This window comes from Vanessa tameamea, chromosome 16 (assembly GCF_037043105.1).
Source record: "Vanessa tameamea isolate UH-Manoa-2023 chromosome 16, ilVanTame1 primary haplotype, whole genome shotgun sequence".
NCBI lineage: Eukaryota > Metazoa > Arthropoda > Insecta > Lepidoptera > Nymphalidae > Vanessa > Vanessa tameamea.
Genome location: NC_087324.1, coordinates 10,261,861 through 10,280,930, shown reverse-complemented (window position 1 = coordinate 10,280,930; position 19,070 = coordinate 10,261,861). Strand labels below are relative to the sequence as shown.

The 19,070-nt window shown below is 31.6% G+C and overlaps 1 protein-coding gene across 2 annotated transcripts in view; it reads left to right on the top strand.

Moving 5' to 3' along the window:
• The first annotated feature begins 1,965 nt into the window (after positions 1-1,965).
• Positions 1,966-19,070, top strand: part of LOC113395460 (zinc finger protein 774) — a 42,719-nt gene continuing 25,614 nt past the window's right edge. For both annotated transcript variants that reach the window (XM_064217363.1, XM_064217362.1), the window contains exon 1: positions 1,966-2,463. In XM_064217363.1, coding sequence (XP_064073433.1) covers positions 2,379-2,463 — 85 coding nt within the window. In that variant the 5' untranslated portion in view covers positions 1,966-2,378. The remainder of the gene's footprint in view (positions 2,464-19,070) is intronic.

Sequence of the window (19,070 nt, the reverse complement as noted above, 5' to 3'; positions counted from 1 at the left end):
TATAGTTTTGTTTAAAAGTATGTCGATATTAAAAATATAATAAGAGATTGGTTACCAATGCAATTAGTATCACATTTAAGTAAATAAAATAGAGTTTTGCCAGATTGTATAAAATTTAAATATATTTATTATTTTATAAATTTTCGTTAGTGCCATTATTATTTATTATACACAAATGTATTAGTAGTTCGGTTATATAACAATATATGTACATATTTAAATGAAATATTTAAAAGTACTCTGGGTTTTTAATCAAATTAAAATCCCACTCAAATAGTAATCACTTCCATCGGCGAAATGCACGCGGAAATTCAAATTCAATCCGAAATTTCTATATTCAAAAAGAGCACCGACGTATGCACAAAAAAACATACTTGCATATTCCGCATCAGATTTTCGAGTGTAGGAGTACCAATACCATTCGTATCTATCATTCATTAGCACAGCTAGAATCCAATACGACATTTTTTACAATCCCCGGGCACAAAGAACGGGCGTCCTCCCCACACAAGCAAATATGGCCATACAAACAAAGCGCGCTCGTGTGTGTAGAGAAAAACTTGAAAAAAATCCGACTGACCCGCGCACACACGCGAAACACCACGAAAAAAATCACTGACACAAAGAAAGTCTACCGAAAACTTCAATACGAACTTTTGTACACACACACCAATACACTCAAACACTAGTAAAGTTCACAAGGAAGTTGCGTCAGTGTGTGTGACTGCACCGCGTTCGGATAAGAGCTAAACTTAGCGCTTGCGTGTGGGTGTGCCCACAGTTGCAAGAGTCCAAAACTTCAACAGGACAACAAGCAACGTGCATGCCTAGATGCAATGAAAGTTAGACCTTAACTCGCATGTGTTATAGTAACTATTCCAATAATATTTTTTATATTTGTTACGTTTCGGCAATAAGGATAGAGGTGCGCAGCGCGGGTAGTTTTCGTATGAAAGTTGTGGCGCGAGATGCAACGAAGGATATAGGTATAAACGAGTGTATGCCTGTCTCCCTCGCACCTCCCGCAGCCTGGGGCAGGGGAGAGGGTCGGAGGGTAGAGGGGTGTCGTGTCGCGTTGATGAACATTTTTCTCATTTTTTTTCCTTATTTTAACGCGAATCGTTTTTAAAGGGTTTCGTCATAATTGCGAAGCGTCCGATTATGTTGACGACCGATAAGCAGCCTCCTTAATCAAAAGACTACTTATTATTCTTGTTAAATAAGTTGAAATGTAACATTTATTATTATATTAAACATTATCGCAAATACTTCGTAACATAATTTTTATATTTATTTAATTTTAACCTAGCATAATATAAATAGATAATAATAAAAATTTTTGTTTATTTTTTGTCTATGGTAAATAAAAAAAAAGATATGACGATATTCATATATATGCGTGGTATATCTACGTGGAAAATATATAGTAATAAAAAGATTAATTGAAATTAAAAGATTAATATACAGACCTTCTCACAAGTCGCCGTAGCCTCCTGTACGCATGTCTCGAGTGTAATGCCTCGGCGGGAAACTTATTTTCCCGCCTTTTCTCCAGGGCGCCATATTTGCGAATTGTTTTGCTAATATGAATCCAATTAGAACATTATCTTTCTCATCGTCCGAAACTATTCGCACTAAAGTGCTTTGTTTAATTAGCCAAAAATATATAATTCTTTTAATCATCCATAAAATAAATATTGCTATTAATTTATATACAGTCAATTTCATTTACTTCCTCGATTCATAATTTCTAAAAACAAAAACTTCAAAAAAGCTTCTAATTGGAAAATCGTTTAATTAGCAAAATTTGTCGTGCATGTAAAAGCGCGTAAAATATTTATAAAGGAATATTTATATGGGAAAAGTTTTCACGAATTCGATAATAAAGGCGATCGGCTTATCCGTGCATGTTTCAGCATCCCGCTCACAGGGGAAGTAAAAAAAAGCGAGCCGGGCGGCAGTCTCGCTGACACCGCGGCGCGCGCCGCCCGCATCCACAACGTTATTTATTTTATTACATTTGTTACACGTGTTTCATTTCGCGTACTTTCGGACGGCGGTTGATATTCGCGTCATGTGCACAAAATTGTGATTTCGGACCCTAAACAAAATGGAACACCGTGAACCTATTTCGTCAAACAAAAACAATTTTCGGCAAAATTTCTTGTAAACCGCAAAACTAAACGCAGTTCAAACTAGGTTCTTTTATTCGGTTTCTTGATTTGTTCGTTTATTATTTTCGTCACAAACTAATGCAGTTAAAACGGTTTAAGTTGATTATATTTGAGTTTTTTTCGTTTCCAATGAAACTATAACATACTCGAAGAAACAGTAGACCGACAGACGGATAGAAGTAAAGAGAACGAAGCAGAAGTAAGATGGCGCTTGCATCTTCTGTGAGCCTGTACTACTCAATCGTGCAGCGGGCGGCGAGGCACTACCTAGAAGATTATTGTCACACAGGTACGTCACTATTGTAATTTAAAAATGCCGCCAATTTTAATAAGATTATCGTAATATTCCAAATGTTTACAACGGCGCCGGGAAAAATATTTTCTATTATATATGGATGCATCGTTTTAAGTAAGTCATAAAATATTTCAATTAAGTTAATAATTTGTATTAACTTTTTGTGCAACTTAATAAATATAATAGTTAATTAATTATTTCCATATGATAAGTTTTAAGCTTTACTGATTTGCTTGAAATTTATTACCTTTATAAATATTCATATATATATTTATATATTTGCACTGGCTATAATTATTTAATTTTATTATTTTAAAGCTTAATCAATTTTGACAGACCTTTGTATGAAACGATTGTCTTACAATAAATGTTTTTTATACATCAAAAAGAATAAAAATCACGGAAATATCCCTAGTTAATAAATATGTAAATTTCAACATACAAGAATCTACTAAATTTTTATTACGCGCTCTTTTTACTGCACAGACTATAAAAAGAAATACACAGGACAGATACGCTAACTTCGGTCGAAATGCGACAATAACATTACAACCTTTTTAGAGCTTTTTTGTAACTTATTTACGATCAGTTGGCAATAAACTGACGCGGATCACCTAAAACAAAACTGGGTACCAAAAATAAAATTTAATTTACATTAAAACATTTTATTTGATATAAAAAGGTATCCATTAAAATAATTTATAAATTATTTAGTACTTTTGTTAACTTTACGAATATTTATTTTACAGGTGACTGTATTTGTTTATTTTTAGTAGAGAATTAAATGTCAGCCGAGAGGTTTTGATTCCTAATGTTTTGGAAAACTCAACATAAAATGAAAAAAAAATGAATAAAAACATATCGTCTAAAGTCAGTGTATAATATATTATGTTGACTAAAAAAACACTTTACTTTAACGTGTTACTTTAATTTGTGGACTTATTAATATATTACTTATTAAGAAAACTCGTTTAATTTAGCATATTGTTAGATTTTAATTCTATATAATAAAGTTAATCCGTCATCGCTCTTTCCCTAAATAATTTTATATAATACTTATTATCAATACGAATATTATAATTGCGAAAGTAACTCTGTCTGTCTGTCTGTCTGTTGCGTATTCACGGCCATACCATTGAACCGAATTTGATGAAATTTAGTTTCATAACAAACTTGAACCCCAAGGAAGGACAAAAGCTATTTTTTATTCCTAACACTTTACGACCAAGACCTAAAACGCGAATGAAGCCGTGAGGTACAGCTAGTTTTTAAATAAAGTAAAGTTGAAATGTGTTTGCTTCACTCACACATAAGCAATGAAACAATTTAAACATCGCATGCTTTATTATTTTAATAAATAATTGACATTAAATGTCCGCCGCATGCCGATCGACATATGTAAAACCTAAAAGTTTTTACTCGAAGTTTTTGAAGTTAATATCACAGATAATAATACATTTGTTTTTTTTTTTAAATACAAATTTAGATTTAGCATCAACCATATTTGAATGTCAAAAACTGCTTCATTGTAGAATTGTAAATTTTTTTAAGACACATCAATTATTTAATATCAAACGTATATTATAATTTTGTGGATAGCGTCTGTATGTATATTTCCTTTTTTTAATGATAAATCTTGGTGAGATCATTGTCAATAAAGAAACAGTAACATTCATTTGAAAATAGAATTACAACGTATGTTCAACAATGAATGAATTTAATTCAAATATGGGAATACCCTGGGTATACGTTTCGGTCGCATTTGGTTCACAAATACCTATATAAGTTTTGGGGGAACAATTAAAAATGTACTTTTTATATTTAGCGCCAATTTAGCGGCTCAGTCGTATTAACACAATAATTTGCAAGGACTTATTAGAATTTATTACTAGTTTTTATATTTGCCAAGATGTTTGTAACTTAACAACGAATTTATAATATTTAACAATAATCGTGGATATGAAGTTACGCGAAAATCATATTTAATAAGAATGAAACCTAATATCACTTCTATAATTTATTCGGCGAAACAGAAAAGTATTTCCAAATATATTATTTTCAAGGAATATACAGGGTTATTGGTAATTCGACGTATTCCCGTTATGAGGTGATAGGGGTGACTATTTGCGATAATTTTAACACCCATATGCATGATGCAAAAGTGAACCATTTTTGAGTTATCACGTTTTTTAGATTTTTTCAAAATAAGTCAAAATTGCAACTACAAAAATTTATTTAAAAAAAAGTTTCGATGAAAATCTACTTTTTTCTTCTGATTTATAAAAAAAATTAAACACTAGATATTTTTCAATATTTAAACAATAATTATCGGTCCAAATTTAAAAATGCGAGACGGAAAACGATATTATTTCAATATTTTTTTTATTTTTTTCCCTCAAATATGCCTGAAAAACAAAAAAAAATCATTATGAAACTTGTTCTGCAGATTATTTTAAAAATATAATCGTTTAATTAGCTTTCCGAAAATGTATAAAAAATAGGAATTTATTTCAAAGCAACCTAAATAAAATGATCAGAAAGGACGCTGGTGGAAATTCGTATTCGAACATGACCGAATTCAAAAAAGAATTATCAATAACCCTGTATATTAGAAAAAGGCTTAACATATGTAATGTCTTATTAGTCATTAACAAATTCTTATTTGTTTAAAATATCAGAACCAAGCATTATAAAGAACCCACAAATATTAACAAGCCATAACCGACATATAAAGAACCTAAAAAAAAATCTAAATCTTTTTTAAAAGCACGTTGTTGCCATACGTACGCTATCACTTTTCCACAAGACGCTCACTGGTAGAACCAGTTGCGTCGCGTAGTTTATAGGAACCAGTTCGTGATAATCGCATAGCCGTCGGGTGCGTTTATATGCAAATGCGGTGCATCCCGACGCAAAGGTCAAGGTCGCTAGAATCTAGATAATGTGCACTTTTGCGCACGACTGTTCCTTGACTTTGACTAATTTTGGTCTTTGTGATATTTTCAATCATTATTTTTAATATAATAAAATATCTAATATTATATGAGTTTTCGATTATAAATTCATATTCAATTTTTATTTTTATATATTTCTTATTTACTATTAAGTGTAAGCTACTTATAAAAAAAAAAAATGATTATTTTAAAATTATCTATTAACTTTGTTCATTTAATATTTCCCTTTCACCGAAAGGGTATCGAACTCGCGACCGTCAAGTTTAAGGGCGTAATTTTTATTGCCATTTCATATTTTTACTAACATATATAGCGATACTCAGCTAGTATTCTTGATATTCCTACTATATATAGTTTAAAACATATTTTTATTAAGCTGTACCGTTAGACCGCTATGTGGTTAGGGCACAAATCGGTTCATGTAGATTAGTGTAGCAATGTTCCGCTTCACGGTACGCCGGTAATCAGCTGTTAATACTTCACGCCTCCACCGAACTGGACTGCCCAATTACTTCACCATAGTAATGTTGTAAAATCAACAACCATAGAGCGTTAAATTTGCAAAACAATGCACCATCGGAATTTTCCCCAAAGACAAGATGAGATTTTCCTGTTTTTTTTTTCTTATTTTCAATCTGTCGCAACTCCACAACGGTAAGAGGCAAATACCATCAGCACATAAAACCTGACTAAATCGCTTGCTTATCATATCTTTTATCAAACAGCCCGAGATGAATCGATAATAATGTTGGGCAATTAAGTTTAATTCAATGGACCCATTTTCAGTTAGACTTTATTTTGTTTATGAAATGGATATCTGAAATGATAATCGGCTACTATTCTCATTCAGCTGTTAGTTAGCAATTAAACAAACAATAATTATAATATACACGATACACATGTAAACAATTTGTTAGTACACCTTGACGAAATCGCGCCAAATCTAGCCAAACATTCTATTCTGCAAGCATCTTTCCGAATTTTCCCGACTGCCATTCGTCGCAAACATACTTGCATATATGGTAAACGCAACTAAAATTCACTTTCAAATACATGAAATCTCTGATATCTTTATTCATAAACTTTAACGCTTGAACTTAGTTATAAGTTCGCTAATCAACGTCACGTGCAAACATCACAACGGCGAAGTTTGCAAACATCACGTGTTCATCACGCTCGCTAGCCTTTGATAGTTTACTAACAACCTGATTAGCGAACGTCCGGTTCTGATAATGATAATTGATTTCAGTTTCGGTGATAATGTTGCAAGTCCTTAATATGTTAACGCTGAACGGAAGTCCCGATTCAAAGTAGAATCTTAGTCTTGCAAATTTGAGTTTTGTAAGTGCAATTGTTGTTTCGTACTGCAGGAAGGAAAACATTGAGGAGTACTCTTTTGTAACATCTACATGAAACCTTTATTTTAATAGACTAAAAGGCATTTACCAAGTTGTGTTATTATGACAAATAAGAATAATAATTAAACGTCACCTGTGACGTAAAATTCTATCGTTAAACCTTGTAAAGTGAAGTAATAAATTTACTAAGAACAATTTTATTATGTCATTTACATTTGGTTTATTCGTTTCACTTATCACAAGAAACGTTAATAAAATTTTGACGTTTTTATCCAAGGCCAATACAAATTGAAGTTATCCCACAAAAATATTCAATAAAATAATTATTCATACTAATACTATACCCACTAATATTATGAACGTGAAAATTTGACACAAAACGGCTGGTCTGATTTGGAACAAATTTGGAAGAGAGATAGAGATAGCTCCCCCATCTCCTCACATGCAGAAAAAGCCACAGGCATAAGTTAGTAGTGTATATTATCCGTGGAAATAATATAACATCCCATTAGAAAAGCTGTATCGTCACGTGTAATTACCGTACGATTGCTTGTGAGTTTACAAACCAAGATTGCTGATTAGCAAACGTCCGGCTTCGATAATAGCCTTAATTCTTAGTCGATAACATTTCTAACTTTCTAGTAAGATTTTTGCACCTTAATATTAATTGAATTGAAATTTGAATAAAACAATAAGTCTTTGAATTGAATATTCTTAATTTAAACACAAGCAATACGAATAAAAATAATATTTTAATTTCGTTCTAATATTTAAAAAAAAAATAGTAAATTAGAAAATTAAACCGTTTCACTGAAACATTTTAAATTAAAAATTAAGTTTGCATTTATAAAAGACTACAATTTTATTCTAAACGCACCGAAAGCTTAACATAAAAAATATAGTCAAACCAATGTATCCTGAGCCTCGGTATCACATCATTTGATAAGAATATCAACTATTTACCCAGTTTGTATAAAAACAACAGATCCAAAGAGTAAACTTCGTAACAAGAGTACCACCTGTAGGGTAAGGTTCCCCCCGTCCTTGAACTTGAACGTGGCCTTGGGAACCCTCACACGGGTCAATACGCACGAATATGCTAGTGTTACCCTCTTGTAATACCGCAACAGTGTATGAGGGTGGGTTAGTACTGTTTTATTTGTTATATGTATTTAATTTTATTGTGATATTATATTCGCCTTAAAGTATTCTATGATACGAAAAGAACAAATACATTTCTATGATATTATTTATTAAATCGTGAATTATAAATCTAATTCAAAATATATTTTACATTATTATAAATGGCAACCCAGGACGGGTTCGAAATATATACCAAGACAGACTATAGCAAAACTCGGTAACACATTCCCATCAATTAAATAGCATATGTTTGTTATAAAATACAGTTGAGTTCATATCTCACCTGAAAAATTACAAACACTATATCCAGCCTTTTTTATCCTTAATATCTAATAAAAAATAATATATAAACTAATATTAATGTTATATTTATATTAAATGACAAATATCTGGAAATTATAAATGTGCAAGATTTAACTATTTTGTGATTGAACTTTAACTCTTAGATACCATTCAAAATACATTGATAAAGCAAACTAAATCAATAGAACAAACTCTTTCTAATGTTACGTACATTGTTAATTTTTAATCTATATTCTAAATTTACACACTACTTATATAACCCGATTTCATATATTACTGATTGCGATATATCTTTTCAAATGAGTAACCTAATTGTCATTTTTAAATTTCGAATACTTTTATTGTTCTCAATTGCCACGAGTTTATTCACTTAATCCGGTGATCTGATCAAGCCAATAAGTTAGGTCTAAATTTGCGCGCCAAAGCAGACAATCAGATTAACCCTATAGTCCAACATATGTCAGTTACAAAATAGACAAATAGACGCCCTCCGAATAGACAACCCCTTTAAATAGACCCTATGTTTGGTTTAGACATGTCACAATGTGTTGGCATTAAGAATTAGCCGCATAATAATTAGAGTTTATTAGCACAGATTATAAATTTGTTATATATAATTTAAGTATAACTAAATATCTCCAGATACAAAGTCCCAATAAATATTAGGATTTGATTAGTTTTTGGGATTTACTTGTCGTTTTTCTAAAAGGAGTTGATTCACTAATTCTAAAACACTTTAAATATAATCTTTAAGTAACATATCAAATACACGAACACATAAATAAAGCCATAAAAACACATAAATAAGTCATAACCGGCGGCCAGCGTTTACAATTTTTGTCTATTCTACACGATAGGATCCCATATGCTAAATGTTTAACGCAATTATAACCCTTATGACTATCAAAATAAGAATTACATAAGTAAGTTGTCGTTTGTACGTTTATGGGCGAAGCATGCCGTCGCGTGAACACGGGAAGCCAAGGAAACACGCTACAACATGTTTGGTACAAATCATTGAATATATTTAAATATCGTTCGATTATTCAAATTTCGAACATAATATGTTACCTGCTGTGACTGGCAACATATTATGTTGCCAGTCACATAAATTATTACGTTCTTTTCTAATATTATAGAAGATAACATATATTTTAATTATAATGAAATAATAATTCAATACCATAAACATTTTACCCTGGAAAATTAAATGTCCATAGATCAGATAGAAACCTCTATCCCATCAATGGATATTATTAAGATTCAGAGTCCTTTTGTATATTTCATCAAAACTTTTTATTAACAGTGCTAAAAATAATTTATTAAAAACTGTTAAAACAATTACAATTAACAAAGTTAAGTTTGTTTTGATTTTGAGATTACTATTAAGAAAACCATAGCTGTTCACCCGAAATCGCTTGTGATTTGTACCAAACGGGTCTATGAGGCATGGTGCGATGTAGCGCTTAGAAGTTCGTGATTTGATATCGCCAGTTTTATGGCAGTGCACTAAAGACTTGATACATTGTCATTTTGTTTCACACCTACTGTCATAAAACAGCGTCTCTAATAAAGCAAAATTGGCAACTTATGTATAACCAACACGCATTTGTAACAAATGTATAGAAAACCAGTTTAACTACAGACACAAGGGTCATAACATCTTAGTTCCCAATTTTGGTGACGCTGTAAGAAATGTTTAATGTTTCTTACAGCTCTAATGACAATAAAAAAAAATAGTTGTCGACTATCAACTGAAACTCAAACGTCACTCTTCGAACAACTTAAAACAGACGGAAACAATATTTGTCAACTATTTCAGTGTAAACGCACAAAATGGTTTTCTTGAATATCAAGAGTCAAATATTGAACCATCAACGCCATATTGTTGACAAATTAATAAAACTCAAAGTCGTCCATATTAATCGAATATGAACTACCGGGACGGAATATGCTTCCAACCAACTCAGCATCCTGTCCTTTGACTCATTACTAAACATAATTGCAATTAAAACATCAAAAAAAAAAAATCTTAATGTTTTTATTTCTAAAATCTACAATAACATCAGGTTCACGCTTGTGATGTCAATAGCCTAAATTTATAAAGGGTGAAGTTGAAACAACTTTCAATTATATATTAATATTACATACTAAAACCTTAATATATATATATATAAATTTAATTAATAGCAAAAACATCGTATCCTCATTTGAGAGTCTGGGTAGGTACCACCCACTCAACGTATATTCTACCGCCAAATAACAATGCTAATTATTGTTGAGTTCCGGTTTGAAGAGTGAGTGAGCCAGTGTAACTACAAGCATTACTGACATTACATCTTTGATCCGATAGTTGATAGCGTATTATCAGTGTTAAAGGTGGAGTAGGCTCTAAGCAAAGCAATGCAATGGCAAAGCAATGGCAAAGAATCGAAATAAATTCTGAGCAAGAAGCCGAAAACGCAAAGTCCTTTTACTTTTTAACGACACAGACAGATTATTGTTACGCACATCAGTATCATATAGCGAGTGTACTTGATTCTGGTCATTCACCGTTGTCTGAATATCTCCGCGCTTTATTGATGACAAAAAAAAAATTATGTGAACTTAACACTCGCTTATACTGACATGCTTATCAAAACAAATTATAATATAATTTTATATATTTGCTATAAAAATTAGCAACTGTTGTTTGAAATTTACACGAATTTTTAAAATGAACACGATTTGATTCCCTTATCGTATACGAAATAAATAACAATCTACATATAGCATTTATTAAGGAAATATTTGAACGGTTTAATGCACAGGTAGATAAAAAAAACTGGCGAACTGGTTTTTTTTTAAACAACTGCATTAGCATAAGGCAAAGACAACTGATATTTACTGGCTAATACTGTGACCTTTGCGCACACTACGAAACTGGCTTCTACGTTAAAAGTATTAATTTCCTTACTTAATACAAACTACCAAAAGGAATAACCACTGGGAAGTGATCATTTTGCCCGTAGCCTAACATTGCGCGTTTTAGGCTAATTCTTTACTGGTAATGTTCTGAAAACTGGATATCTATTGTGATGTTTCCGTTTTACTCGTAATTACGAGTACAATCGCTCATTCTTCAAAATGTCTTATACTACCTACTTTTACTGCTACCCTTTTCAAATAGAAAATCTACTGCCGGCTCGTAACTCAAACAGAAATAATGTGTATGAAAATCAACGAACATTAACTTACAACTTATAATAATCTTTTAAAAAATAAATGTTTAGTTTTTTAACATTAACTTTAATTTATTCTTATATATAAAATTTAAACATTAAAACCGAAACACAACAATACAATGTTGTATGATGTGTCGTAAGTGGTAGGATCCCTTATATGTTGTTGTTATCCACACAAATACCACTAATACAATTTACATCATATTTTTCATAACAATATATGAAGTTCAATAAGCAGAAAGTTGTCAACATACACACATAGACACCCCGTTGTTATGTGTAAACACGCAAACACTAAACAAACCGTCCGCCACTAATGCCATATCACATAACAAGTTGAACTTGGTCGCTCACCCGCTGTCTGTCCGTCTGTCTGCGTTTTATTGATGTCAAGTAGTTGCGTAATGCGCGGTCAATGCCGCCGTGCGTGCTTAGATTCAACGCTGTATAAATTTGCATTGATACACTTATAGTTCGAATATTTAGGAAAATAAATGTAAATCTTATATAGTATAAATTGTATCGATAACAGCGGAGACAGGTCTGAGTATTTAAATAAATAAATTTACTAGAAGTGATCAGTTAACATGCGAACAAGCATCAGAAAGGTTTAATGAGATGTTCAGTGGAGAAGAAGACCATCGCGCAGGAATCTGATGGCGTCATATTCAATTAATTCTAAGTGGTGAAATCAAGTCCAAAACTTTTATCCAGAAGTGGGATATATATTAGCATTTATTGCTGATATAATAACTTTATATAATTTATTGTTATTGTGTATTATATAAAAAGAAATCAAAATCATATTCTTTATTCAAATAGGATCATAAAAGCGCTTTTGAGTCGTCGTGTTACAGTGTTGAAGTAAATGTAAAGTAACCACCGGTTCGGAAAGTAGATTCTACTTTAAAGAACCTGAAACAAATTCAGTACTTACTCTTTCCACCATTTACAATAGAAACATGATCATATCGAGTAAATCTTAACATCAATACTTGAGAGATTTACCATTCAGGCGATATAAAAAATATTTTACATCCACTTCTAATTGACATCTGTTATTACAATATGAAAAATTTTTATTACTGGACGAATACTTCATTTACAAAAACGTATTTAAAAATGCACTTATTCATATTTATAACATATGTATTCATATGGATCACCTGATGGTCAGTGACCACCGCCCATAGACAATGTCCCTAAAAGAAATATTAACAACGCGCCACCAACCAAGATGTTATGTCCCCTGTACCTGTAGTTACACTGATTTACTCACCCTTCAAACCGGATCACAGCTATACTGAATGATGCTGTTTGGCGGTAGAATATCAGACGAGAAGGTGGTACCTACTACCTACCTAAACGGGCTGTCACGTAGCCCTACCGCCAAGTATCTGTCGAGAGGGTGGTACCTACTACCTACCCAAACGTGCTAGCACGTAGCCCTACCAAGTGATTGAATCTACTTGTGAACTTACTGTTATATATAAATAAATTCTTGTATATATATACAACAATGAAGTAACAGTAAATCATGAAAAGGGAAATAAACTCAAAAATAAAGTGTTGTTGATAGGCGTACTTTAGTCTGTTCGTTACAAGTTAAATTTCGTAGTAGTTTTCTTACCAGTAGAGCTAATCACGCATCATATTAGAATATACAATATACACTGCAAAACTATAGTAAAATGTCAAAAAATACATTTATAATAATGATAATACTACATATACTTAAAGTAGCGTATCACCGTAAGTAAACATTACTAGAGAGTCATACGAAATTATAGTTAATAGTTTTGAGTTAATTGGACATCTATAAATTCGTCTTATGTTAGGTATAGTATTTATTTAAATTATGCCTGTTTTGAAACATGCTCCTTAATTTAAGGCCAATTTCACCTAAACGTTTCAATTTTGGAGCTGGTTCATATACAAGTATATATATTTTTTGCTATATTAACCATTATTAGTTTCACATTTATTTAATATTATTACATTAAGATACCAAGTTTAAAATGCAGTTGTAATTATATAAATCAATTGAATACCTGTACATTATTTGTTACACCTATATTCTTAAAATAAAAAATAATATAAAGCCTTAATTAATATGCTGAGACGAAACACTTAATTCGCGTGACATTTATGATATCCACGATGTTTTTGAATTGCTATTTACGACCCTCCAGTTTAACGATAATGTCTTACAATTAAAAGCCATAAGTCCGATCCTATTGCTGCCTTCGTTACCATGGTAACACTCAAACAATTACACGGGCCAAACTAATAGTAAGCATCATACAGACACAAACAAATAAAATAATTCGATATGAATTGCCGAGTTATATAATTAACTATTTTAAAGAAAGTAATAAAATCGAGTTTAAATAAGAGTGAAGATATAAAACAATCAAACCAAGCAAACCCTGACCTCGCTAATGGCTACAAGTGGCTCAATTGACTGCGGACGTGACGTCACGCACTTCCGTTTGTAATTACGAACAACGACACCAACTTGGAAATTGCGATTAATTTTATATGGAGGACAAAAGCTTTATTGATGTAGACACAGGCGTTTAATTTAACAGAAAAGAGAATCTTGCTTCAGATCGCGGCTTCGATAACTAATTAGTTCTTTATACATATATGTAGGTCATTGATACAAAGGGACTTTCCCTAGAGAGGTGATGTTAATATATAGTTGAGATTATAAAAAAAGTTAATTAATTCCTTTTTCAAATACGTAACTGCAAATAATTTAAGAGATATTTTTCCAAATTTTGGCAGTACATTCAATCTTCACTTTGAACATGAAAGTAGGTTGTAAACGTATTTATAATTTCAGATTTAGATATTAATACATCAATACATTTTATCTCTTCTATAAATAGTTATAAAGTTTATATTTCTATAAAAATACTAATTCACTTTGTATTTGTAGTAGATTTTAGTTTTTTGATTATTGTAAATTAATTATAATGTATTATTGAGTTCACCTCTACTAGTAAAGATAAACATTGTTTGAATAATTAGTTGCGTTGCTTACAATTTGTCTAAACCAGCAAGGGATTGAGGGCTAGGCCCATAAAGCCTAACCGGAGGCGACAAAATTTGATTATACTAAAATTTAAAAGTTGTTGAATTTTCTGTCAACAGTCAGAATACGTTTTTAAGTTCGTTATCCCGTTACATTTTTCAAAAATAGAATTAATATTATTATTAAAAAAATGTAATTTACAAATCCAGAGTATCTATAACTATGGATAGAGAAATATTCTTAAGATTAATATTGTATAAAGAAGATGACGATAAGGTCAGTGCGCATAGTAAGTTAAATAAGTAACCACCAATATCACTTATATCAAAACTAAGAGATTCTGTTAGTTGATACACGAAATTTTATAAATTTTGAAATAATCAATCGTTGTAACATTGTTGGGCCTGAGCCGTATTAGTTAAATAAAAAAAAAAAACTTATAAAGATAAGCAATATATCCGCTCTCATTGGTGACAAAAAATTCACTGTCAAGGACCTTATTTTCACCCCGTCATGTCCATAGGCTTCTGTATTTAAATCTGTTAGAACTTCACGTTTTCTTACAAGCATTAAATGTATCAAATCGTAACACCGCTTTGTTCGCGTATTACGTGCGGGAGAGTTCGCCTTCCTGAACTACATTTATTAGTATTTCTATCTTCAGACATTGTTTAGATGTAACGCACTACACTTACGCTTAAACTTTAAATATATTTTAAATATTAATATCATTGATATGAGTAAGTCTGTTTCTTAAATGAGATTCTATTATTTTCATTTGCTTTCAAATTTTAATTCGTCGACCAATTCAGTAGACTCTGAACAATGAAATAGCGATTAATTCTGCATACCTAGAACAATGGAATCTGAACCGTATCTTGTAACAAGGTACTCTGCTATTATAGACAAAACAACGTTAACAAAAGTTTCAATAAGGGCCCAGCACTCCAAGATTCACCAAAACAAAATCCTCGAAGAGAAGTATCTGTATTCGATTAATTGGATAACAATATGATAAAAACGTATCCATATATGAATTTAATTAGTATAAAACTAGCGTCTCTTGACAGAGTATTCGAAACAATGCGGAGCAACGGCGTACTACAATTGAAACTCTTCATTAAAAAGCCCAAAAGAAGCTAACCCACGATTCAAAACCGTCGCCTGGCAACACTGAAAAATGCATTCGGGAGACAAAAGCAGGCTATTACGGCCCCAGGATTAGCCCTATTGACACTACGTTACCAATTAAAAAGGGAGGGGTGCTTTTTCGTCTCGGTTTTTTCAGCAGACACTTTTTCAGGCCGCGGGCGAGCTCCCAACCCCCCTCGACGCTGTAGAGAAAAATCAATAACGCAGCACTTTTTTCCGCGCGTAAAGCATGCACCGACACGGCCGCTGCCGATGTGTGTGTGCCCCACGCACACACAGCCGCGCTGCATTGGATTGTCAGTGTTTTTTCTTTTAGCATTAAAATTTGTTGCGCCGCTCTTCCTAACGTTACGTACCTTTGATTAGGATGCACCTGAAGAGTTCACGCAATACGGGAGGCTGTGTTCATGTTCGGGGGCTTAGAGTGGATGTGACATTGCTTTTAGGGTTGGCGCAATTTGGGCAAAAAACAATCGAAAAATGTTTTCCGACGTTCCTCTGTAACTAGAAATGACAAAAAGTCAGTAGAGCAGAAAGATATAATTGGTAACGGTAGTAGGTATATTGTATTTTAAATAATAGTGTATTTTAACCTTGAAGCTCACCCTCATTACAATCTCTTAGAATATGCTTTCAACATTATTACAGAAACGTAAGTAATGTAAGAAGTTTCTCGAATTTTTATTTAATTTTAAGTCTTTCGTCGAAAAGTAGAAACAATACCCTCATTACGTTTAAAGCATAGCCATACTAAAATTTTACAAAATGAAACAATTTAAAACATTTTATCGCGAGCCTTTTGTTCAGATTCGTTTCAGAGATCGCCATAACTCGTTCTGTTAAAAGGATTGCGGTAAAATGAGGAACAGATTGTTAACAGAGCGCAGATATTATTATCTATAAGTGATATTGGGCCAATTCAATTCTCTCGCTAAAGAACTGAGCCGACCTTGGTCTCGCTTCCGCAATCCTTTGAGCCTGTTGAATAAACATCGTACAAAAGCTTTTGGAGCCCTAACGAATTTCTGTATTACTTTATTTGCATATATTCCTAATGCTCAATACGCGACAACCGCACATCACTAATTGCGAACGCAGACTAACGTAAAAAAGCATCACATCTAAAAAAGAAACGCTTTGCACATTTTTATTTCACATCGGTCCTGTCAGAAGTGGTTCCGTCCCGCTTGCACCCTATTGTTACTCGGTATACGAGCTCGGATCTCGTCATCAGTCCATCTTTGTCTGCCGTACTTTTTTTGAATGTGCAAAAATATAAAAACGCCGAATCGGGTGGGGGTGGTCCCATGCCACACGCTGCAGTTGTGTGCGCCGTAATGCTTGCTTTAGAGTTGCCCGATCATAAGTCAATAAAGGTATTAAAATGTTAAAATTATATTTTTTTATAAACAGGAATATATTTTATTGAAAAATGAGACATATGTACATAATCCTTTGCATTAATTAAAAATATTATCTGATGTAATTATATTAATACTATAAATAGAAAACTCCTTTCACAACTACATAGTTATATCGAGTAAATGTCACTGTTTAACAAGAAAAAGTTTCCTGTTCCTTGGAGATAATTCCACCACGCTTCTACACAATGAGATAATTTATATTGAAAATGGCTATTCTAAAATTCTAAGACTGGACAAAAAAAACCCAAAAAATGAAAGTGCACTAACAAAACGACATTAAAATAATATAATCTAGACTAGTGACAGACGCCTTTCTCTGATCCTTTCACTCGTCTGCATTAGCGCTCTGTTAATCATAGAGTAACAGGTGGCTTCTTTTTGTTAATCCAAATTGATAGTCAGGAGATCAATGCACTTACTTTTGATACGAGATAAGATATTAAAGTCATTTTGTAATTTTGCTTTAATATTAAAATTCACACAAATTATAATTTTTTTAACGAATAGTTATAATTACAAAGCACTCTCTACTTCACCATTTAAATTCCTAAAATGTATAATTGATACTATACATTTAAGTATTAAAATAATTTTGAGTCTTATTTATTTCGTTTGTTCGTATCGAATTTAACGAATATATATCTATTACGAATATACACATCAAGATAATATATATACAAGATTATATTTGAACGAAGTATAATATGATTTTACATATAGTTTATGAACATAAATTAGTACTTATACGTCTACATAAATCAACAAAAAAACTCATTAGTGACTGTTTTACGAATTAAAATTCATGTATTAATTGTTTAGAATAAAATTCATAATTACTGCTAGAAAAATAAAACGTATTACAAAAAGTTGAACATAAGAAAATGTTACACTATCGAAATTATATTATAAATTTAAATAAAATTACTCATAATTATATTTCAAGCATATCTGATGGTTTATTTACTAAAACTAGAATATAAATATGTATATATATTACAGCGATCTGTTTGCTAGATCGCGGCCGTCGGTAAAACTAAGTTATACAAGTTTCCGATTGAGATAGGTCAGGGATGCTGTGTAACACTCTACAGTGAAGACATACTGTCAAAGTTTTCGATAAACATTAACACACGTGATACTTTTGAATAAATTAAATCGAGTCATTTAAATGTCATAAAATAAGTTATGTAATAGTTTAATACAATTAGTTCTTAGAATTCTCAAAAGGATTAGGAAAATATTTTTGCGTATATATCTTAAAGGTACAATATAATTATATCTTATATTTCTTTAAATTTTTTTTCTTATAGTCTTATATTATTTTAATAATACATTATGGAATATATAGCGATTACATATACATACAATATTTTTTAATATATTTTATGAGTAGCCAATACATTCTAATAAGATTTGTACAGTACTTAATTTTATTGCTAATATAAAGCTAATAAATATGTTTATATTTAATATGACTTTAAGTTCTAATTATATTCTAGACTGAAGTGTCATTTATCGTATTAACGATACCTACCTGACTAAAACTGTTCAAAGATTAAATTTTATTAATGCAATCCTAAATTAATTTAATCGTGAATATACGTTTATAAGCAAACGGTTAAACAAATGTTAATAATAGCTCAAATAAAGAGATGATTGTACGAATATAATTTAAAGTCACATCTCATAAGCAAACTCAAGAAATTTTTCTTCCGTACGCTTACTCAGTACTTATATAGAAAAAAAGCGTCCATAAAAAGTTCCGGTCCCCGACGCCGACCTTACGCAGTATCGTTTTATTGCGATCGTGCCTTGGCCTCACTCCTTCTTACCTCATAACACAGTTTCTCTTGCCTCCTTTTCTTTCTTTTTTATACGTTTTTTTTTGTTTCATCTCTTTCCAGCCGTGTATACCAAACTTTTCCCGCTCTTCTCAAGATCGTTGCAACAAAACTTCTCGAACATACACAAACGAACCGTAGACAATCGGAAAACTATGATTA